The 24,156-nt window shown below is 36.2% G+C and overlaps 4 protein-coding genes across 7 annotated transcripts; 3 read left to right on the top strand and 1 right to left on the bottom strand.

The window, feature by feature from the left end:
* The first annotated feature begins 734 nt into the window (after positions 1-734).
* Positions 735-3,761, top strand: LOC121252870 (lysine histidine transporter-like 5). The gene is made up of 8 exons (XM_041152700.1): positions 735-995; positions 1,159-1,352; positions 1,509-1,892; positions 2,271-2,670; positions 2,796-2,901; positions 3,248-3,339; positions 3,463-3,531; positions 3,656-3,761. Exons 1-8 carry the CDS (start codon positions 993-995, stop codon positions 3,752-3,754), a joined length of 1,347 nt encoding a protein of 448 aa, XP_041008634.1. The 5' UTR covers positions 735-992; the 3' UTR covers positions 3,755-3,761.
* A 1,515-nt stretch (positions 3,762-5,276) lies between these two features.
* LOC121253090 (putative methyltransferase At1g22800, mitochondrial) lies at positions 5,277-11,586 on the bottom strand. The gene is made up of 11 exons (XM_041152984.1): positions 11,347-11,586; positions 10,365-10,445; positions 9,354-9,432; positions 8,719-8,860; positions 8,549-8,618; positions 8,183-8,247; positions 7,997-8,075; positions 7,635-7,722; positions 6,663-6,727; positions 6,465-6,554; positions 5,277-5,602 (listed from the first exon to the last, which is right to left on the bottom strand). Exons 1-11 carry the CDS (start codon positions 11,515-11,517, stop codon positions 5,489-5,491), a joined length of 1,044 nt encoding a protein of 347 aa, XP_041008918.1. The 5' UTR covers positions 11,518-11,586; the 3' UTR covers positions 5,277-5,488.
* A 321-nt stretch (positions 11,587-11,907) lies between these two features.
* LOC121252148 lies at positions 11,908-19,775 on the top strand. 4 transcript variants are annotated; one of them, XM_041151628.1, is made up of 11 exons: positions 11,910-12,344; positions 13,187-13,225; positions 14,206-14,329; positions 14,723-14,784; positions 15,364-15,431; positions 15,668-15,717; positions 17,560-17,626; positions 18,035-18,158; positions 19,092-19,208; positions 19,320-19,382; positions 19,494-19,775. In XM_041151628.1, the coding sequence occupies exons 1-11, from the start codon at positions 12,009-12,011 to the stop codon at positions 19,590-19,592; spliced, it is 1,149 nt and encodes a 382-aa protein (XP_041007562.1). In that variant the 5' UTR covers positions 11,910-12,008; the 3' UTR covers positions 19,593-19,775. The 4 variants fall into 4 exon arrangements, with proteins under 4 accessions (XP_041007563.1, XP_041007562.1, XP_041007566.1 ...); XM_041151631.1 differs by having other exon boundaries at positions 11,911-12,344; positions 19,320-19,398; XM_041151629.1 differs by lacking the exon at positions 19,320-19,382 and having other exon boundaries at positions 11,908-12,344.
* A 753-nt stretch (positions 19,776-20,528) lies between these two features.
* On the top strand, positions 20,529-21,915 carry LOC121252149 (glucuronoxylan 4-O-methyltransferase 3-like). The gene has a single exon (XM_041151633.1). The coding sequence runs from the start codon at positions 20,832-20,834 to the stop codon at positions 21,714-21,716; it is 885 nt and encodes a 294-aa protein (XP_041007567.1). The 5' UTR covers positions 20,529-20,831; the 3' UTR covers positions 21,717-21,915.
* The last annotated feature ends 2,241 nt before the right edge of the window (positions 21,916-24,156 follow it).

Raw genomic sequence — 24,156 nt, forward strand, 5'->3', positions numbered from 1 at the left:
GTCCTCCAAAATTGTTAATCATGTAGTATTAGTAGTATTACATTTATAACATTAAGAGTAATTTTTATTGCTATATAAATGAAAAATAAATTTTGGACAGGGTGATCTGATCATGTAAAAAGAACTTGTATGGAATAAGATCAGTGTTATAATTATCCGAACCAAACTTTAATTATACTGTTCTCATGCATGCCTAGCTATTAATATTGATCTTAATTATGATTTATCGATCCTACTGATCAATCCGTCAAGTAGTACTACTACTATTAATTTGTATTCTTTTTGATCAACTTCTTCCTATAAAAACGGCGAATTTAATTCTGATTCTTATAAAGGTTATGAATGTTTCCTTCTAACCTCGCTATGATCTAGAAATTCTAAATATCCCTTGCGGCTTTAACGGCGAATATAGACGATTTGACGGAAGAGGATAAAGAAATTAAGGAAGAAGATCAGGTACGTATAATCAAACTAGTAATCGTTCTCTCTTGTAGTACTGTTTCTAGTAGAAGTAATTAATTAAGAACTATGTATCCTCTGAATTTGTGAAGAAAAACAGGAAAAAACTAGCTAGGAAGATACAGATGCAATCCCGGCCCTCGTCGTTGAGAAAATCAGAATGTCATTCGTGCTGAGTCTGCATATTAGTTCAACACTTGCATATTAGTTCGATCGAGACTTAATCAGGATATTATATGTTTTTTGCAAATTAAGGAAATGATCTGGGTCTTGACTCTTGAACTAGCTAGCCATGGGTTCACGCAGATCTTAATTAGAACATGCATATATGCATCCTAGACTTTCGACTGTAAAAGAAAATCTTTCTTTGTTTTTGTTTTCTTTTGACCCTAATGCTCTGAAACATGACTGTTTCGGAGAGTTTTTTACAGTACATTAATTAATTTGCTGGTTGCATTAGTACTGGATCTCAGCAAAGGATAATACGTACCCTGCTGAAGAAGATTTGTGCAACCCCGAGACTCGATCCAAACATGGTTAGTGTGATTTATTTATCCATGCAAATATATTTTCACTTGATCTAAAACTCTCTCTCTCTCTCTCTCTATATATATATTTATTATATAAATATATCTATATATATATGGTTAAAGCATTGGTCATATATCTTATAATTAATGCTATGCAATCCAAATTCAGGCAAACGGTGCAAATGTGGATAGAGATCATCAGGCTCAAACTGGGGGAACTGGTCAGGAAGCAGATCTGAATAAATGGCTACCAGTAACTGCATCCAGGAAAGCAAAGTGGTGGTACTCAGCCTTCCACAATGTTACTGCTATGGTGGGTGCTGGGATACTAGGCTTGCCATTTGCAATATCCCAACTTGGCTGGTATATACGTATCCTCGATCCTACTCCTACTCATGAATTAATTAATTTTGGTTGGATATAATAAATGTACGTACGTTTATATACTTTTGAATTATATAATACTTTTATATAATAATTAACATGGAAGATTAATTAATAAATCATCATCATGTGTAGGATCCCTGGAATCGTATCCATATTGGGTTCTTGGTTGATCACTTTCTATTCGTTGTGGCAACTGGTTGAATTGCATGAAGCAGTGCCCGGAAAGCGGTTTGATCGGTATCATGAATTGGGACAGCATGCTTTTGGTGAGAAACTCGGGTACTGGATTGTTGTCCCTCAGCAAGCCTGCGTTCAGGCGGCTACAACCATAGTGTATTCGGTTACAGGCGGGAAGTCGTTGAAGAAGTTCTTTGATCTGCTCATTCCGAGCGCTAATGGTGTTAGACAAACATATTTCATCCTCATCTTTTCTTGCCTGCAACTTGTTATCTCCCAAACCCCTAATTTTAATTCCTTGAAAGGAATTTCCCTACTTGCTGCAGTGATGTCTTTATGGTACGTAACAACAAAAGACTCTTGATTTCTCTCCATTAATTAATTATTTGATTTTATAAAAAAACCAAAAAATTATAAACTCATATCACACGAGGACAAGTCATATCTAAATTACATTTTTGTATTAAGGAGTGTTACAGTCACAAAGGGGTTACACAAAAGTAATCCTACAAATTGACATGATTTTAAGTGATCCGTCAGATCTGCTTTACAATAAAAGTAACTTTACAATCTGATAAACCACATAATGCCACGTCAGTTTGTGAGATTATTTTTGTGTAATTACTTTGTGGTTAGAGTATTTCTCTTTTGTATTAATCTAGGAGATAGCAAAACTAATGATTACGATTATGTTTGAATTCATGTCCTCGCATGCAGTTACTCATTGGTGGCTTTTGTGGCATCAACCATTAGGGGCAGTCATAATCACAATTTAATTACATATGGAGTTCGATCTCACTCAACAGGGGGACAAATCTTTGATGCTCTAAATGCACTTGGGACCATAGCATTTGCGTTTGCAGCACACAGTGTGGCCCTAGAAATTCAGGCCACAATCCCTTCATCTTCACAGAAGCCCTCAAAGAAGCCAATGTGGCGAGGTTGCCTTTGGGCTTATATCACTGTTGCCTTCTGCTATCTCTCTGTCTCAATATCTGGTTTCTGGGCTTTTGGCAACGCTGTGGATGACGATATTCTCGTTTCACTGGAAAAACCACGTTTGCTTATTGCCATTGCGAACCTTATGGTGTTTTTCCATGTCCTAGGAAGTTATCAGGTGTGAAATTTATCTATATATCTATATATATATACATATATAGATAGATAGTTCTTTTTCCATGGATTTTCAAAGATAGCCAACTTTATGGTCATGATGTTCTTATACTTTGTTTAATTTTCCAGGTTTTTGCTATGCCCCTATTCGACTTGCTAGAGTCATTTTTGGTCCTCAAGTTACATTTCACACCTGGACGAGCTCTACGCCTCATTGGGCGTAGTACATATGTTGGTAAGAATGCTACAAAAAACCAAAATCGTAGTAATCTTCGCTCTTTGTGCTGATGCCAATTACAACTGCTTATTTGGGTATTGTTAGTAAAGAAGTAATCTTTTATAAGTTTCAATGACCAATTGGGCCCTGTTTGAATTTAGGGATAGTTTCATATCATCTCATCATTACAATTTTTTTAAATTCTCATATAAAACATAATAAACAATTCAACTTTTTCAAATTTTAAAATAATAATAATACTAAAAAATAATATTCTAACAATATACTATTCAACTCATCTAAAATCATTTTATCTCATCTTACTATCCAAATCAGCTCTTCATGTTTCTGAATTTCATGACAGCCCTAGCAGGATTTATTGCAATGTGCGTTCCGTTCTTTGGAGGATTGTTAGGATTCTTTGGAGGACTAGTATTTGCGTCAACATCATTCTTTGTGAGTTGATATTCATCCCGTTTAACTACAAACCCAAATGCATCCACAGTACTCTGTACATGTGTGTGTATGTGCGCGTGCGCGCGTGTGTATTGATTGTTACTTTGTATCTTATTCATGTAGCTACCATGCATAATCTGGCTCGTCATTCGAAAACCGAAAACATGGAGCTTTCATTGGGTCGCATCTTGGGTAAGATTATAATATTTTTATATGTTCATATTTTTTACTATATTTTTATGTTACTAGCTAGCACATGATGATTTCATGTGTTCTATATATAGATTCTCTAACATGCATGCGTGCTTGATTTCAGGTGTCGATCATCCTGGGCCTCATGATTGCATTCTTCGCACCCATAGGAGGATTAAGACAAATTATCGTTTCGGCCAAGACCTACAAAATCTTCTCCTAGTTTTTTTATTTTTTATTTTTTATTTTTTTTATATATATTTTTTTTTAAATCAAGGATATATATATAAACTTTGATCGAGACTCTTTTGCTAGAATTATTATGAATTTGTTTTTCCACCATTCTTTACCTTTCATAGAAACTTGGAAATAGTGCACATACATATATATATATATATATAAATGTGCGCGCGCGCGTATGTGGGCTTCAAATCTTAAATCAATTTGGAAACCCCAAAACAACATGAGTATGGGGAAGCTAGTCATGCCACAATCAAATGTGTCTATTTTATTCAAATCATCTAAAACTATCTCATCTCACTATCCAAACCAGCTCTTCATGTTTCTTAATTTCATGACAGCCCTAGCAGGATTTATTGCAATGTGCGTTCTGCTCTTTGGAGGATTGTCAGGATTCTTTGGAGGACTAGTGTTTGCGTCAACATCATTCTTTGTGAGTTGATATTCATCCCGTTTAACTACAAACCTAAATACATCCACAGTACTGTGTATATATATGTGTGTGTGCACGCCCGCGCGCGTGTGTATTGATTGTTACTCGTATCTTGTTCATGCAGCTCCCATGCATAATCTGGCTTGTCATTCAAAAACCGAAAACATGGAGCTTTCATTGGGTCGCATCTTGGGTAAGATTAATATTTTTATATGTTCATACTTTTTACTATATTTTTATGTTACTAGCCAGCACATGATGATTTCATGTGTTCTATATGTAGATTCTCTAACATGCATGCATGCTTGATTTCAGGTTTCGTTCATCCTGGGCGTCACGATTGCAGTCTTCGCACCCATAGGGGGATTAAGACAAAATTATCGTTTCGGCCAAGACCTACAAGATCTTCTCCTAGTTTTGTTGAGAATACAAGAAGCTCAGCCCTCTAAAATGATCACGGTTCCACCAGATAAAAGTCCATGAAATAATTCTGTTAAGAGTTTGTTCCTATACTCTGGCATTGTATTCATTCATTCATTCATTTTATTTTATTCAATTCTTAATGTAATCTATAAATAGTACAGTCCTCATGTAAATGACGTAAGTTAATCAATATATTCTGGCACTCTATTTCCAGCCTTCTTCAACCTCTGTTTGCAGCTTTTAAGCTTTCTTAATCATGCTACTATTATTAAGTTTTTTTTTTTTAAATATATATATTTAAATCAAGGATATATATAAACTTTGATAGAGACTCTTTTGCTAGAATTATTGTGAATTTGTTTTTCCTACATTCTTTACCTTTCGTAGAAACTTGGAAATAGTGCTGTGTGCGTGTGTTTCAAGTCGTAAATCAATTTGGAAACCCCAAAACATGAGTATGGGGAAGCTAGTCATGCCACAATCGAATGTCTATTTCCCATTGACGTTGATATGAATCAGAATGGGTACAGGTTGTATGGACCATTATTAAGTTTGCAAGTTCGAGAATAATCTCTCAGCAAGTTTAGATTTTCACGAATATTTACTACTGATCACTGACCCGTTTAGATAACCTTTTCTTGTTCATAACAAAAATTGCATATGCTGTATTGTCTCTCATGACCAGGTGAAAAACTCATGAATTGTATCGAAAATGTTTCAAGTCTGACAGGTGGGGAATTTTAAACAAGAAAAAAAGAAACAAGGCATTGAAATAAATAAAGAAAGAAGGTTATATAAGCTTTTTGTTCACACTAAGGTTGATTTGAGATTTTCATCTAAAGGAAAATGGAGAGAGAGGGTTCAACTCTCACTTCCAAACTCATTCTGAATGTCCTTGAAGGATATGGTGGCAGACCCCCTCCTTTTGGCCTTCTGCTGAGAGGAATGTTCCCTCCACCCTGTCATGTAAATAACCTACAGCAAAGAGCCGTGCCAAAAATCAGGATACAATGGACTGGCCGGCCTTGATTTAGGCCTCGTTTGGTTACGCAGTTCAGATAAGATAAGATGAGATGTTTTGTTGAAAGTTGAATAAAATATTGTTAGAATATAATTTTTTAATTTAATTTTTCTTTTGAGATTCGAAAAAGTTGAATTGTTTATTATATTTTGTATAGGAGTTTGAGAAAGTTATAATGATGAGATGAGATGGTTTTGTGTATCCAAACTAGGCCTTAGTGTGCCCAAGCAAAAAAGGAAGATAATTCCCTTAAATTTGATAATACTAGCCCACAGAAATTTGAACATTTCTGAATGTTTTAGGTAGTGAAGCTTCTTTTTTTTGGATCCTTCCTCTTTGTGAGTGGAATTAAAGATCTAAATATGCATAACTGCCTCACAAATGACCAAAAAATTCCTGCAAGGATACATTCTAAGCAAACAATTGCATGCAAGTATCATATATGAAGACTTGGAAATTAGATACTCTCTCTCTCTCTCTCTCACACACTCACACACACACACAAAAACAAACACACATGCACGTGCACGTGCATGTACACAGTGTGACCTGGAAACTACACCTTTACTCGTTTCCAAAATTTGCTAGGATAGCCACCAAACTAAGAAATGATTTGCTTTTACAGTACCGGCCTAGACAATTGTTGATGGCAAAAGTGGTACTAATCACATATAACTCCAGTCTTTATCTGTGCATTTATTGAATTATTATAGACGGTGAAATCTTGTTATAGCATATGGCATTTATTCAGAATTTTCTCAGTTTCATTAGATGTGGACAATGTTATTAACAAAGAAACTACTATACCATGCTCACCTGGAAGGTTGCAGGGATGGTTCCATCTTCTGCTGCAAACATTGAGTCATAAATAGCTGCAGTTGCCAGGGCTGTTTCTTTCTTTAGGATCTGGTTTCATCAATAACATACCAACATTTAAACGAGGCTTCGTCATAATATATTCATTGGAAAGAATGGATTTTCAGTATTAAATAAAAAAGAGATAAAAATCCTCACAGGATTCCTTTGTAGAAGAGCATTAGTCTCCCCCATTGCACGCAAATGTTCTATCAGTGCCAGAGCTACACTAAACAGATAGAGAAAAGAATATGATAGGAAAATAAAAGAAAAAGAATTTAGACAGAAAGGTAACTTATATCTCAAACTGCTACGAGATAATGGGTCAATTCAAGCATAAGTTGGTCAAGTGAAGATTTTTTTTTTCATTGCTATGTGAATCGGCCAATCTTTTCTATAAATAAATCTTCCAATCTTCCAATCATAACAAAAATTAAAAGGGATATATTTGGATCACGTATATTGAGTTGCAAAGTGGGTCCGGAGTTTTCCAGGTTTGACTTTATTTAACATCCCAGCAGGAAATGTGCAATCCAGCTACTTCCTGAACCAAAGGACACTGACAATGAGGACAGGCTTTTCCCTTGCGAAATAATGCCAAAATGGCTTTTATGCTCATGAAATGATTCATATGCCTTTATTTTTTGGTGATTTACATGAGATAACTACATTAAACCCTCGGCAAGCTTCTACCCTCTTGTGAAGATAAACTGCAGGAGCTTGATTAGATATCTGTATCAATTTTGCAACATAATAGTCTAGAACATCAAAGCTGTCAGAAAAGCAGATTGTGGAGAGAGAGAGAGAGAGGCTCAAATAATAATAATCCAGAAATGGTAAAAAACATAAGGAAAAAAAAAACAAGCGGTTTCTCCAAATAAACTGAAAAAACTGTCTTTATTAGAGCAAAGAAAGCCTAGCCCTGCCAATATATGAAGTGTAGATACCAAGTGGAGGATAATAGAAACATGGAATCACAAACTTGAACTAAGTTGACACTTGTGACTCATATCAAATGAGAGGTATTTTGGTGAACACCAGCATCTAGACTACTGAATTGGCAAACCAACAATAACCTTTTGTTCTTATCATGCAAACAAACATCAAATGATGAGAGAGGAAAATAATTACCACTTGGATATTTAACAATATGTTCATCGACATCAACACCTGGAAGGCTGAAGCCTGCTCTAGTCAAAAGATTACCCGCATCCCGCACCTAAACAAGAAAATCTGAGAATGTCCAATAGGGCCTATAATTGACATATATTTCTCATTTTATGTTTCTTACTCTATTATTTTCAAAATAAAAATAAAAATAAAAAATAGTTTGTGGTCACAGAATATAAAAGAAGGAGAATCAAGGACAATAAAACAGTAATTACAAGAATGATGTGCATATAAAATACATCAATCACCCAACAACATTAGGGCTCGGATTGTTTAAGAATGAAAATGAAAAAATGGGAAGATTTTCAACAAATAAAACATACTTGTGCCAAAGGTGATACTCGTGGACTGATGCCTCCTTCACGCTCCATTTGTGCCACAGTGCAGGCTATTCTCAGTTCCCTAGTCACAAGTATGAGCAATAAGAAAAAAAAAAGTTACATATTTCATGTGTTCCCATATGGTGTGACTTCAAGTAAATAAACAAATAAATGAATCTGATAGTTAACTTTAAGGTTTCTCCACCAAGAATAGATGCTAAGAACAGGCCATCAGGCTTCAATGCCAATCTACACTGTCAAGGATAAGCATGTTATGTTTTAGACATTGCAACCCACATCCAGACATATTCACACAACAATAATGAAGAAACATAGCACACAACTTTAGTAGGGAAATTTTTTTTTTTGTTGGGGATGGGGGGAGGAGGGAGACTGCGGGGCATGCGTTTACTTTTGGTAGTCAAATTGTTTTTCAAGTTATCTTTGACGTTGCTTTGGAATTAACTGTTCAAAGTTTTTGAAGGATGAAAGAAAAGAAATAAATGCGATTTGTTGCTTGACAGACCACCTAAACTCAATACCAAGATAATGTACCTGTATCATGGCTCCTGGAAGATCATTTGTCCAGTGGAGCCCCAAGCAACTTATTACCAGATCCACAGAGCTTCAAATCACAAATGAAAAGTACATAAGTAAAATCGAACTCCCTACTATAGTGCATTTAACATGAATCTATAGAATGAAATGTAAATCTATATGCACACCTTTCTTTCAGAGGCAAAAACTCCTCATCACCAACCATAAAGGAGGTTTCAATGTTTCCATCATGCATATCCTTCTCAGCATCCTTGCAAACTTTTACCATGTCATATGATGTATCCATCATAATGAGCTTTTCAATGGCACCTGCCATCATGGAAAGTGTTGATAATACTAGAATCCACAAGAGGATCGTTTCGATAAAACTAACATATAAGAGAGGGGGGAAAAGAGGGAGGTAAACAAAATACGACATGGCTCTAACTATCAATATGAAGCAACCGACCACATAGCTGCAATAGTACAAGTAGCATCTTCCTCAATCACTGCCTCAAAACTTTGCGAAACAAAGAAAAAAAAATGCATAAAAACTAAAACCTGCTGCCTTCATGCAAATTTTATTGCCCAAAATTCTTTTTTTTTAATAAGGAAGAAAATTTTATTCATCGAATGGATTGCCCAAAATTCTAGAAACTTCAATGTATCACATCCATGATATATTGTTCTTCCTAATTCACCTCCTAATAAATTGTTTAAATTATAGACTAATTGCAAATAACTAATTAGACTATTGGACAGCAAACTCCTAGTAAAAGCTAGATATGTGGTTGGAAGGGAAACAATGCCATTCAAATCTTACCACGACCACGTGACAAGCGCCTGATGGCTTCCAATGAACCCCCCAAACATAATGCTGTTGGAAATGCTTTTTTACAATCCTGCCAAAGGGTAAACACATAGTTAACATCATCACAACATATTTAAGACTTGCTTTTGACTGTGGCATAGAATATTCTCAAACTTTGTAAGTGAAGTTGCAATGGCTTATAAAAACATATTGCTGCTGAAATCAATATGATTTCTTTCTTCATAAAGAATAAAAAAAAGGGAGAGAAACAAAATCAAACAATTATTTTCAAGAATATAACTTACTGGAAATAGAAAAATGAGAATGAGGCAGGATGTAATATTTAAAAAAAAAATTCAAAACGCATTTCCAAAGAGCTTGAAACAAAGACAGGAAAAAAACTCAATGACAGTTCATGAGGACCCCACCAGAGTGGGGAAATCTATTCAGAAAGATTTCGTACCCTAAAACCTTTATTAGGCAGGCCCCAATACTATAATACAAAAGCACCTGCTCTAATACCAATTACCATTATTAAAAACTTGGTTACAAGAAAAAGCATTTTCCAGAGCAACTACTAGTATGCACTTGGTTGTAATATTAAAACTGGGGGGGTGGTTCTCATACAATTTTTCATGCAACAGTCCAATAGCATGAGCTTTTGAAGCAATTAATGCTTGTTAGCAGATATTATGATGATGATGATATCAGGAAACAACAAGAAGAATGCTCCTCTACTAAGCAAAAAATTAATCTATGGACGGACCCTTTTACCATGGAGGTTTTAAAATAACCACTCCCCCCTTTTCTTTTGCAACTAACAACTACTAAAATAACTTCTCCGAATTGTTTCAGCTCTTATTCAGAACGAGTTTCTACCAATTATTAAAAAGCAATTAGAAAATGCCTAGGGGAATGATAATAATAGCAATGATTATAGAAAAGAAGTTGTAGAAGCCCTAAACCCTTTAGTATTACTGAATAACATGAAAAAATCAAAATAATGAAGATGCTTATAACGACCTCCAAGCGATCCAATAAATTGTCGGCAACAGTATCAACCAAACAGTCCTTTGGACGCATCAACCAAGCGGCTCGATCACGCTGCCACCAAGAACAATCAACAGTAGGATACCAAAGACATATGTACAACCCAGGAACAGATACAGAGACAATAAAATAAAGACAAACAGTAAAAAAAAATAAAAATAAAAATAAAAAAATAAAAAGATTACAAAGCAGGGGTGTCCTGATTCTGAAGTCTAAACTTAACCACAAGACTATTAAGGAATCCAGAATTTCCCATCTCCTGATTGGACCTTACGGCTCATGCACTAATTATCTAGTATGAATACTTTGGTTTGCATTAAATGAAGCCATGGAAGAATAAAGGAAAATGAATTCAGGCCTACAATCTTTATCAGAAGAAATTGACAAAAAAAAAAAAATTAGTTTCATTTCCTTCCATACTTTTTCCCTCTGAAACCAAATAAAACAGTTTTTACTACTCCGCGGAGAGTTCCAAATTTGGGACCCGAGCAATCCAAAATCGAAGGATTCAGTGATGAATAAATTTCATATACATTCCTAACAGTTCCTCAAATTTTTTATAAATAAAGACAACAACTTCAGCAAAATAAAATTCAACTTCAACATTCTGTTTTTCCCACATTTATTCGCTACCAAAAGGAAACCGGCAGCGGAACTCTAAAACCCAACAAATAGTAAGCTGTTTACACAATTAAAACTAAGAACTTCGTACAAATCTTCAAAATGAAAAATCCCTTTCTATCCAGCAAACAAGTTTAGAGTTGAAACCATAAAATGATTTTGTTGTTTAGTCAACTAGGCGGAAAAGTATTTTAATTGATTAAAAAAAACTTAAATTTCTGCTCCTTGAGAAAAAGCAAGAAAACGGTGCCCAAGAATAATGCCAACTGAACAGACCCTTAGAGAGGTTTCAGAATAAACGAGCTGGAAAGACTGAAATGGTCGGAGAATTGACCTGTTTGCGTTTGAGGTGGCGATCAAAAACCTTAACCCTCGAGTTCTGGACCTCATCGGTGTTGTTAGTGCTTGCGTCCGAAGAGAGTGAACCGGAGGAGAAGAGACAGCACGGTTTTTTCCTTCTCCACAGTGACAATGAGTTTCTCTGATACAGGGAGAAGGCTCTCATTTCTTCCTTATCGTTTTCTTTTTTCACTGGAGGGGGCGAAAGGCAAGGAAATTGTGAGTCTTGCGACGTGAATTTTGCGAGTGGACGTTGAAGTCTGTTGAGGTGGAGTTGGGCGGAGATAATAAAAATATTATTAGAATATTATTTTATAATATTATTATTATTTTAAGATTTAAAAAAATTAAATTATTTATTATATTTTATATTAAAATTTAAAATAATTATAATAATAAGTTTAGATAAGTTAATCATTCAAACGAAGTTGCGAAAGTTATTATTATTATTTTTTTAAAATATTTAAACGATACGTTTTACATAGGAATTAGGATGGTCGGTCCCATCTCCCACAGACGGTCAAAAGTTGGGAATTGCCTGCTTTTAATTATTTATTTTTGCTAAATAGACTACCTTATTTTCATTGCTCATATGCAGCATTGTCATTAGGATAGCGAAGCAGACGCCGGACTCATTACCATCCAAATTCCAAAAGAATGTCGGACTCGTTGTTATATCTGGCTTCCTCTCAGTCCTATTTCTCAACCTCACCGCTTCAATATTTTCCTACGAAGGTTAGGAACTTCCCATTCCCGAGCACTTCAACTGCAGTTCCTACTCTGAAATTCTCACCATTTTCTCAAAGGTTAGTGGGAAAAGGGAACTGGGTTCTTCGCAAAAACAGAATTCATGCAACATCTGGGGATTCGGAACCCAGTACAAGTGATCCATCCGCCCGTTTGTCCGAGGAAAATGCTACAGTTCCCAGCAGTGGCGGCAACCCATCCTCCAGTTTTTTGTCTATTCTTTGTCCCCTGCTCAAGCTCTTCTCTGTAAAGTCTCTTTACCCCTTTATTTTTCCTATTAACTTTGTAAGTTGGAACCTTTATACACCTTTTTTGGAAACCAATTTCCTATTATAGCATCTTTTGGCATAGGACGAAATAACTGTCAGAACATATTGGTCATAGAGATGGATATTCATGTCTTAATTGCTTCAAGAAAATGTGTAGATGGCACCGGTACTTGTCAGGAAATGGATTCGAGTATTGAATTAACATCAAACATATCTGGAAGTGAATTATATTGGCATCCCTTGTAAATTACAATCATTTTCGGTTCGCGCGCCGCGCCGGGGGGGGGGGGGGGGGGTGTTGTGCAGAGAAGCTTCAGACTTTGTCAATTTTACATGTTACATGAGCGCATAGATATCTTTATTTTATGACTAAAATGAAGGAACGAGGTTCCGACAATTTAACGAATAAGGTGAAAGCTCTGAATGTAACGATAGGGTGAAGTGGGGCTGATCAATTGTTATGTATTGAGTTGTATTCTCATAAAGTAAATGGATGAATTTTGAAAGAAGAAAGAAAAGGTACAGTTGGCGTGTTAGCATAGAGAGCTGCAACCACAGAAATCCAGATTTACAAATTGAGATGTAGGAGCCTGTACAACTTGGATTGCCTGACAGTTTATGCCAGGTACTCTTAAGGGTTGCAACTCTAGCGAGACCCTCAGAAAATGTCTTTTAAATTTACACGTTGTATGCATGCTTTGTGATGTACTATATTTGATTGGACAGCTTTTGTTGTTGTAATTCATTCCCTACTTACTGATTTCTTATTTTTGGGTTTGTCATTTTAACTTACCAATATATTTCTCTTCTTTCTTGCAGGGAGGAGATCCTTCTCAAGAGCGAAATTATGGTTTGGAGGTAAGCTCATTTAAGAGCTGTCTTGTTTTCTTTATTCATGTTCCATACTTCCAAAAAAACTTTCCTTTTCATTATTTTTAGTTCCTAGATGATGTCTCTTCCTTTCTTGGTCTCATAGAAGAGACATGGAAAATGAAACGAATTTAAAAGATACAGTGAATAAATAACTATAATGCTAAACGCATACTGTGGTATAAACATATTGTGCAACTGCTTTGGATGGGTAGAAGATAAAACATTTTAAAACAATAAACCTATTTGAATTACCATATCTTAAAGTTCATTAACTATACCATATATGTCACTTTACTGGTATCTTGTTTTGTCCTTGCACTTGCATGTATGTGTTATGTATGCATATATTCAGTGAAGAAGTTACGGGGCCCAGAGCATGAACTCTGAAGGGTGGTGTATTTATATATTGAGAACGAACGTACGATTGCCTTACTTTTATATACAAGTTTGAAAAGGTATAAAAACCAGTGCTACAAGTTCCATACCTATTATATTCTCTTGCACCACACTCTTCTGTAAATTCACTACTCAGTTTTTTCTTTCAACTGTGTATTAATCGGAAACAAGGCTTCGAAACAAAATGGTGGATGACTTTCTTGGAGATTATTTAGCAGTCTACATTTAGAAGGAAATTGCTGAAAGATTTAGCACGGATAACATAATTGATGAATTTTATTCAATGAAAGAGCAAATAACTCAATTAGCATAACTGGTTATATTTTACTTTTTTTATGCATTCAAACTTTTACTTGAAAAAATATATTTTTTATTATATGTTTGGAGTTATGTGATATTTTTTTTTATAAAGTTTTACATGTACCTTGGCCCCCCCTAAGTTTTACATGCATGTATTCATGCATGCACATGTTTGTGTAATAATATCAATTTTGCGCTGGGCAGGCTTCAATTTCAACAGTTTCACCTTCTAGCTCACTCAGGCACCTCTGATTTGTTTCTGAATGTAGGTAGCAACATCTTCCATGTCCACCTTGGCTAGATTTCCATGGGGAGCAAAAGTGCTATCAAATACTTTAAACGGCCAAGAGATCACCACAGATCCTCCTATGCGTTTGCAACTTTTTGAATTTGGTATGCTTCTCACTGATTTTACAGCCAGGGTATACATCAACAAAGTCATAGTCAATGTTTATTGCAATCAGGAAAATACCCTTTGTTTCATGTGGTTTTTAAGTTATGAGGGTCAAGAATATTGTTGGAACATGATTTTACTCTATTTGAATGTATCAAGATGATTGAACATTGGCCTAAAGCTTAGATATTGGTATATTTGTACAATAATGAAGAAGCAAGTAAACTCTTGTTCAAGGGAGTCCTGATAGCTTTAAAGATAAGATTCTTCAACTAAGTTCTTATACATGGAGCACAGATTGTTGTTAATTATTATTGTATACTTAAGAGTAATGTTTTCAGCAATTGGCATATTTTTGTAAGTTTAACTCTTCAAATATAATTTGTCAACAGAGGCATGTCCTTTTTGCCGGAGGGTTCGAGAGGCCATGACAGAACTAGATCTTTCTGTAGAGGTGCAAAAGTTATACATTAGATTCAATTATCAACTCCTTAGTTATCTGAACCTCTTTGCTGGTAGTTGACCTATGTTAGAGTGATTGCTCACATTTTCTTTGCTGCCTCATTGATTCTACACCATTCTATTTTTGTGCCCAAGGCTTGTTACTCAATCACAAATTAATTAGAAAGGGAAAATCAAAGATGGTTAAGAGGGGGGGGGGGGGGGGGGGGGGGCAGGTTTCCAGCTTTAGCTTGCTAGATGGTTGGGGTAGCTCTGTTATATTGCTATCTCATGAAAAATTATTCCATGCTGTAACTTGGCATAAGTGGCTAAATTCCTTGATATTAATTTCATTGCTTAAGAAGGGATTTCAATTTTACTTACCAAAAAAGAAAAGAAGGATTTCAATTTCAATTCATCAACCCTATAATGCTTGTCAAATCCGAACTGCTTTATTTCTAAAAGTGCATTACTAACTGAAAGTGCGTGTTCAAATTTTCAGCTTTGTTTGTAATATTTGGAAAGTATTTGCCTTCTAGTGCTCCTTTGTCATTCAGATTCCTGATTTCAACTCAATGGCATGTATCCATAGGTCTTTCCCTGTCCAAAAGGCTCTGTAAGGCATAGAGAAATTGTTAGAAGATCCGGGGGCAAAGAACAGTATGTAATTCTTTCTGCCATAATATTATTAATAAAGATAATTATGACATGCAATGTGACTGGTCAAATCTGGGCCGTTAATTGTATTGACATTCTTAATCTATTCTGGACATGCATTCTTTGATCAAAAAGATTACGCTTCATCCATCATTTGTGTCTTCTTCACCTCCCTAAATTTTGTCGTTATAAAATTTCCATGAAGGTTTCCTTTCCTCAGTTACAGAACTTCTGTGCAGGTTCCCTTTCCTCATTGACCCAAATTCTGGTATTTCATTGTATGAAAGCGGTAAGCACGGAGCTAATTTTCACATGCGTGCATGTGGTCTTATTTACTTGTGATTTATTGGGATAAGGTCAGATATTCATGAACAAATTTGGCTACACTGTAGCCATGAGCTGCAAGAATTTTTTTTTTCCAAGTTAAACCGCAAGATTCTTAAAATTCCAGAAGATATCTGCATAGGAGTATGCATGTTTGGAGCTCATTATGAATTGTAGGACAGGACTGACTAGATGCATAAACATCTTAAAACTCTTACGGGATTTGGTGTACTCTAATCCAATGCTCTTATAAGTTAGAAAACACAAGATATCAACTGCTGACTTGTTAGATAGTATCGTTCTTACATAGGTTTAAGACTTTTGATGAGAGTGTTGAGAGGGGTTAGATCAAAGTTTTGAATACCGTTTCGGTTAAGGCACTAGAATGAAATATTTCATTACTAGTATCGTTTCAGGATAGTCTATATATAATAAATTAGTTATATATTTATAAATTATATTTCAAAATAACATCGATGCGAGCCTTAAAAAGTTAAAACACATATTTATAAAACTCAATAATAATTTTAAGTTCTCAATCCAACTATTTAAAAAAATAATTACTCATTTTCATCACGAAAAAGGAAAGTAGGGATTTGATTTTAAGTCCTCGAGAAAAAGGGATTAAAAAAAGTTAAGAAAATAGTCTTCAGATGTAAGAATTTGAGTGGAAATTATGAAAAAGTCAGAATTTTTACATTAATTACAAAAAAAAAATAATTTCGGCCGGTACGCCGAAAACCGGCCGGTATTGACCGAAACACACCGATACAGCCGGTATTTGACCCGGTACGAAACACATACATTTCTTGTACTAGTCACTACTCCGGTACGCTAAATACCGGCCTGATCGGCTTGTACGGTATGAAATTCAAAACTCTGGGTTAGATAGTATCTTTCTTACAAACAAGCTACCAACTGCTAACTTGTTAGACTGGTTGCAGCAGTGAAAGCAAAGAAGTTGGATCCTATGACTCACTGAATGAACCCAGACTCACTGAATGAACCCAAATTTTTTTGGCTAGGTATGTATAATAATTCAGAAAACCCAGTGATTCTGCAAATCCACGAATGGCTCATAGGTTATCATTGGACTGCCAGTTAGTGAACTTTCTTATAATTATCCTGAAGCCATAAGGACCTAGACTGATTGGGTAATTGGACAATCTAGTGTGACCAGCATATACAAAGATAGGCTAAAGAGAAATTTGACTTTGAAATATTAAGTTATTTGGATAAAGTGGATCCATGGAGCCATTTCCTAAATGGTCATGGTAATGGTGCTGACAATGACTATGTCATGTTGGAGTCTGATTTTGAAATTGAAGTGAAACATTATTCAACTCAGCAGAGAGGACTGATTGAATAAAATCATTCTCGACATTTTGAGTTTAAATATGAATTCATTGTTTACATGATGCATACTTGAAGGGATAGTTTTGTGCTTTGTTTGGTAGTCCCTTACTCGATTTTGTGAATATAACTAAAAGCATAACTTGTAAGTTTTAGCTTATAAATAGATTTAGGGAAAATTACGCCTTAGCCCTTCCAAACATCACTCTTGCAATGATCACAAAACTATCAAAATTACACCTTACCCCTTCCAAATTATCACCCTTGCAATACGAGCACCACTAAAAGGAGGGAGCAAATTGCAAAAGGAGTGGCGGTTTGTGGAGTAGACAGATTGTTTTGATAATTCGGTGATCATGTTGCAAAAGGAGTGATAGTTAAAGGGATGAAGTTCTTGGACCTAGTTTCATTGTGTTCAGATGTTTTTGACAGGCATTCTAACTTTTGTTGATAGGTGATATTGTGAATTACCTATTTGAGCAATACAGTGGGAGAAGCCCATCCGCTGGACTTTTGGAAAGGTATTGGATATCAGAAGTTATTTTGTTGGTCAAGAATAACATATTCTGTATAAGTACAACTTTGAGACTCGGGATGATGTTTTCAATTACTGTTGAATACCATATTTTCTTATTTTTTTCATGATCGTCATTTACACACGAGACTATGATGTTAACTTGTTTGTAACTCCTGTTTTTATGCTAAAATTTTCAAGTGACGAAAAAGTATGAAACTATAAGTTTATATTGGGTCTATAATTCTTATATGCATTTCCAAAAGTAGATAAAGATGTCACATTTTTTTTACAAATAGATTTTGGCATGTGTTGGGATATATATACCCATAAATCAATACCTACTTTTCAGCCATACCAATTTTGGATTCATTTAGCTCTCAATCTAAATCTCTCTCTCTCATGTTTCATGTAGCACATTGTTCACGGGATGGATGCCTACAATTCTTCGAGCAGGTAGAGGAATGACATTGTGGGAAAAGGCCAGACAAGATCCACCACCCAAGAAATTGGAACTTTTCTCATCTGAAAACAATCCAGTACGATAATGCTTCTCAAGTCCCTTGACAGTTTTGGTGACTTTTTTCTTTTTTTTTGAGATAGATTGTGTTTTATACTTTACATGGTCTCTTTTTTTTTTCTTGGCAAATCATAGCATTATATATTAATAAGAAACAAGGTTATGGAGAAGTAAATGTTGTTACTGGATTTCTTGCGAAATGGAGGGGAAGGAACAGATCTATGGAAAAGGCCGGTGGATTTGGCGGTGTGTGGGTGCCCCATGTTGCATGGAGTGGTGGTCAAAAGGGTGGGGTGGCTGATTGGGACGAGGGAATGGGGATGGGTTGTGCGTGGTGTACAAAAATGACCAGGAAAGGACAGATCGGAGGAATGAGAGAAAAACTAAGGGGGGAAAAAGAGAGAGGGGCCAGTGAAGGGAGGGAGGCTGCAGTGGTGGTGGCAGTGGGCCAGATGGTTTATGCCCCATCTCATTTATCAGTGAACAAGGGAACCACCCATGGAGGTAGTTGAACGGAGTAAAACTGATAATTAACAAAATCTATAGATGCTTGCAAATCAAGGAGGGACGCCGGGGAGAGGTTCAGTGGAGGCTCTTAACCTGGGTTATCTTTCTGTTCCTTGTAAAAAATAGAGGATGGGCCCTTCATTACTTACCTAAGTTTGATTTATGACCTTCATTTGGCCAAGTCAAGGTATGTTGCTCAATCAGAGAGCTACTACACCTTCATTTGTGAAAGTTCGGGTGCCAAACATCCTTGAGTTGTCAGCCAAAGAATTCTGAAAATGAAGATCTCAGTCAGAATGCTAGGATCTTTATTGTGCACAAAATCATTTTCTAGAGCTCCCATGCCTGTTATACTTTCTTCAAGTATCTTCTGGCAGTTTAAAGCATCTTCTGCCATACCTACTACGTTTCACTTACTTCTTCTTCCACCATAATTTATATCCAGTATGCGCGAATTGTGCGTGAGGCACTATGTGAGTTGGAGCTTCCATACATTCTCCATAATGTGGGAGAAGGTTCTGGGCGGACAAAGCTACTTCTTGATGCATCCGGATCAAATGAGGTTGGCAATCTTTAGGCAATATATAATTTCTATCTACGAATGTACTTTAGTTGAGACAATTCAATAATGCAAGTATTTTACTAGTCATTGTGCCTTTCCATTGGCCTGAAGGTCCTATGGCATGGGCCTTGCACGATCACTATTACAGGGAGAAGACAAATGCGCACACACAGTGTATGCATCTTATAAGGTTCATGCCATGTTGGATGTATTTTGCTTGTCTGCATGCACGTTTTCACTTTGGGGAACTTTGAGAATGACTACGGCTGTTATCTTATCTCACAGGTACCTTATTTCATTGATCCCAACACCGGTGTTCGGTTTGGTGACTACAAGAAGATCTTGTCTTATCTGTTCCAGACATATGCGGCAGCCACTGTATAGGGGCTAAATTGTGTGTATATCCTTCTTGGTTTCTTTCACAAGACAGATCTGTCATTTTCTTTCAATCTTTTTTTCTTTTTGAGTGGTTGAAGTTACATAGCATATAGTCTGTTTTAGCAATCATCTTCAAGGCAGTCACTTTCTTGGCATTTGTACTAATAAAATGTGGGACAAATGGTCTTAGAGGATAGTCTTTTTCTTCGCTCAATTGAGGTCTTTGTGACAAGTTTTTGATTAACCGCGTGTCCATTGATGGTCTAACAAATTCTATGTCCAGTTTTTCCCTGAGCATTTAGACGACTTTTGTCGTTGGAAGACAGTATCACCTTATAAATTACAGGCTACAAAGACGCTAGGGGTGTTCTTAAATTTTGAATGACCCTTGAATGGTGGAGTACTGATGGCTTTGATTTTTGCGAAATGGAAGATCAGAGTGGATGACCCATTTGCTTTAAGCAACGGTTCTCCTTAGGATTAAGCCGATAAATTTTGAAGGCTTTCATTATTAGGAGGCACTACTTTCCAACAATTAAAGACATAAAGTTGTACCTACTCTACACCTTTTACTTTAAACTCCACAACTTCATCTTTTTATTTTTCCTTGAAGCCAGCACATCGATCCCTTTCAACCCATTATTTTGTACGAAGGATCAACCTCTCCAACTACATAAAATCTCAACATGGGAAAAAATGGCTTAAATACTGCAAAAACACCTGTAGATCTACCAACCGTGCTATTATACCAGACGGATACCTTAGTGGCTTTCATGTCTACATCATCTAACTTCCTTGCTTCATCTCTACTAAATTTTTTTTAAAAAATAAAAATGAACATAAATCATGATTGCTTCTGCCTCTCCTCCTTCCCTTTCAAGTCAACCCCTTTCATAACCTCGGGTTTCAATTTCCCATCTCCATCAAAAACTGGTTGGATCTCTGGCCTTGAACGTAACGATTTTCCTTGTGTCTTTCTATGTAGCTCGTGTGTAACGTTTGTATTGGACCGTGTAGTCCTAATCACCTTTACGCGAAACCGAAGTTAGATGCCAATATTTTCATCTACCTGTTCTCCATTTTCTTTCCAACCAGACCAGAAACAAACAAACAATTCACAGTCTTCTCTCCCTCAAGCTCACCTTTTTCAACTTCAATTCAGACCAAAATTGAAGAACCCATTATATTCTCTCTCTCTCTCTCTCTCTCTCTTCCCCAGAACGAAATTTGAGACCATCAAGAACCATGAAGTCAAAAATTCAACTTTCCATCAACCTCAAGCTCATCCTCCTCTGCTTTTTCTTTCTCATCCTCGTCCTTTTGATAGTAAGATCGAGCATTTCACCTTCCCAGTCACCCATCCCAGAAATCCACCTCTCAAATTCAACAAATTCCACCCAAGGGCCAGAATCAGCAACATCTTCAGCATGCTCATCGCTCCTCACACCAACTTGCACCAAAACCCCACCTTCCCTAGCCAACGCTCTCATCCACTATGCAACAACCAACATCACCCCACAACAAACCTTGAAGGAAATCTCAGTATCAGCAAGAGTCCTAGCAAAGAAATCCCCATGCAACTTCTTGGTCTTTGGCCTTGGCCACGACAGCCTCATGTGGACAGCACTCAACCATGGTGGTCGCACGGTTTTCCTGGAAGAAGACAAGGCCTGGATCGGGCAAATCCAACAACGTTTACCCACATTAGAGTCATACCACGTTGTATACGACACCAAGGTTCACCAGGCAGACGAGCTTATGAGAATTGGAATGGAAGAAGAATGCAAAGATGTGAGTGATCCAAGATTCTCCAAGTGCCAACTTGCCCTCAAGGGCTTTCCAAATGAGGTGTACGACATAGAGTGGGACTTGATAATGGTTGATGCGCCTACTGGGTATCATGATGATGCACCAGGGAGGATGAGTGCCATTTACACTGCTGGGTTGATGGCTAGGAATAGAGAGGTGGGGGAAACGGATGTGTTTGTTCATGATGTAGATAGAGTTGTGGAGGAAAAGTTCTCAAGGACTTTTCTTTGTGAAGGGTACTTGAGGGAACAAGAAGGGAGGATAAGGCATTTCACTATTCCAAGTCATAGGGCTCGTCTGGGCAGACCCTTTTGCCCATAGAGGTTTCAATACTTTTCATCGTTTCCCCCTTTTTTTGGTTTCTTTTCATTGCCTGTGTTTTTTTTTTCCATATAGTTCTTGTTTGCAGCTCATAGATATATTAATTACTTTGAGGGAATTGGAGCTGCGATTTTCGCTTCTCATATATTCTCTGTGAATGTTGCTAATTGTCTCCACCGAATGAAGATCGATTCATACATATTATTGAGATTTTCAGTTTTTTTTTTTTTTTTCTCGACAAATTATTTATGTAGGAGATCAAACGGACCATAAGCATTACCAAAAAAAACAGTGTGTGGGTGACCCTTGATAACACAACCAATCTGGGTGAAAATGCGAATTTCATTGGGAATTATCGATCTCTTGGCGCAATTAATGTTGTAATTACGAGATATCTGTAGCTGTTAATGGATCCACATCAGTGGTATACACATGAAAACTCAAAAGATGAATGTCACCAGATAATATAGAGTGGGATCATCCCAAATGCTAAAGCTACCACAGAACTCGATCGGAAGATAAAAACAAAGAAAAGCCTATCACATAAAACGTCAAAAAGCGTTCCCAACTAAAACGGTGTAACAAGGAGAAGCAGATAAAGCGCTCTCACTGCGATGATCTGTAAGAAAGAAGGTAGATATATTTGATTATTTGACAGTTGATGTGAACACTTGTCAAAGCATATATATTAATGTCTGCCATTGTATATAGACAATGATCATCCTAACAACCGCACCATCATCATTAATAAGTTTAATATGGTGAAAAAGAAATCGATCACAAAAGACAATGACAGAGGGCTTAACAATGTTAACATGCAAATGAAAAGCAGGTTTTTATGGTTGGTTCTTTTTGGGGACGTCAGAACTCAGCTACTCCATTAATTGTAGTGTGCGTACGCCATGTTCATGGTGAAACGGGCATGCAAGAAATTTGCCATGATTAAGGAGCTAGCTCGATCGCACGTACAACTCCCTCTCCGTCTTCCATATCCTGTGTTTCCTTTGAAGCTTCCGTCTTTGTCGAGTTTTGAAAATATTTTTTCCGTTTGATGAAAAGGATATGCCGAAAATTATTCAATGACATCATTTTTAAACCCAAAAAAAAAAAAAAAGAAAAAAAAAAAGGGTTTAAACAGTATAAAGTAATTAAAACATTTTACGTCCCTTCTTATTTTTCAGAAAATCTAAAATATAGAAAGTGCATCTTCAAAATTTGAAAAAATGTAGATAAAATGATTTATATTAACTTTTTCAAAAAGTAAAAATTTAGACTATGAGCTACAGTAATTTAAGTATATCTTCAAATTTAAAGATGTATTGTTAATATTCAAAAGTAATATTTTATTGTAAAAATTACTCCAATTGCTTTACTTTTCAATATTCATTTCCCACAATTTTCACTTGTCTCGAAGGTCTTTTCACTTTTATTAATTAAAAATATATTATTAATTAATACATAGTTAATGTAATTATAAAATATAAAAAAATTAAGAATATTATTATTAGAAAAATAATATTATATTATTATTTTAACTAATTTAATATGGAGTCATGATTAGAAAAATTTTAAATTTATAAAAAATATATACCTTTTATCAAATTTTAAAGGTGATTTTGATGAAGGATATGCTAATGCTCAAGTTGCTGACCAAACTTTAGCCAAATTATTTTGATTTTTAAATGAATGATTATTCCTTTTTGTGAAGACAATTTAATGAGCTTATATGTAGCCAAAGCCCAGTAGACTATAAAAAAATGGAGAACGTTTGAATGGATCAGATAACCCAAAAAAATGCTGAACTGAATAGGGTTAAACCCACATAGTTGCACGGAAATTCTGACCCCCAACGCAGTAATCTTGTCATCCACGGACAGCAAGAACGCTCTGCCTCGCCCTTCTCTCTCTTTATCTGAGACGCATAGCAAATTCACAAATTTTCTAATTGATTGTCTATGATAGTAAATTTGAGGTGCCGTAATGGGGAAGGCGAAGAGGGAGTTGATGTCTTCGGCGCCATGGAGGGGCGAAGAGGAGTCCACCGAGGAGTTTCGGGACGCGAAGCTCAAAGTTACGAAGCAGCCTGGAGCCGAACCGGTGATGCACGTCCCTCAAAAGAAGAAGGACAAGTCCAAACGCCACGACCACGAAAACGATTATTCCCTCGTCGAGATTGATCCCCAGCTCCGCTACAGCTTTCAGCGAAACTACCAGGTCTCTCTCTCGTCAACAGTTGATATTTCGTTGGCTAAATTGTAGGTTAAATACACGTTCTTGATTACTTGCGGTTCTTAAAGAGAGTCCTTGATTACTTGCTTGAAAATTTGTAGCTTTGGTTACCCAATTCGTATTTTATTGATTGATTACTTGCCTGCTGTTGTTGAAAGTACGTATTTTCATTAGTCGAAGACACTCCCTTCAGAGTTCTTTTGTTCATGGT

This window comes from Juglans microcarpa x Juglans regia, chromosome 2S, assembly GCF_004785595.1.
Source record: "Juglans microcarpa x Juglans regia isolate MS1-56 chromosome 2S, Jm3101_v1.0, whole genome shotgun sequence".
Lineage (NCBI taxonomy): Eukaryota > Viridiplantae > Streptophyta > Magnoliopsida > Fagales > Juglandaceae > Juglans > Juglans microcarpa x Juglans regia.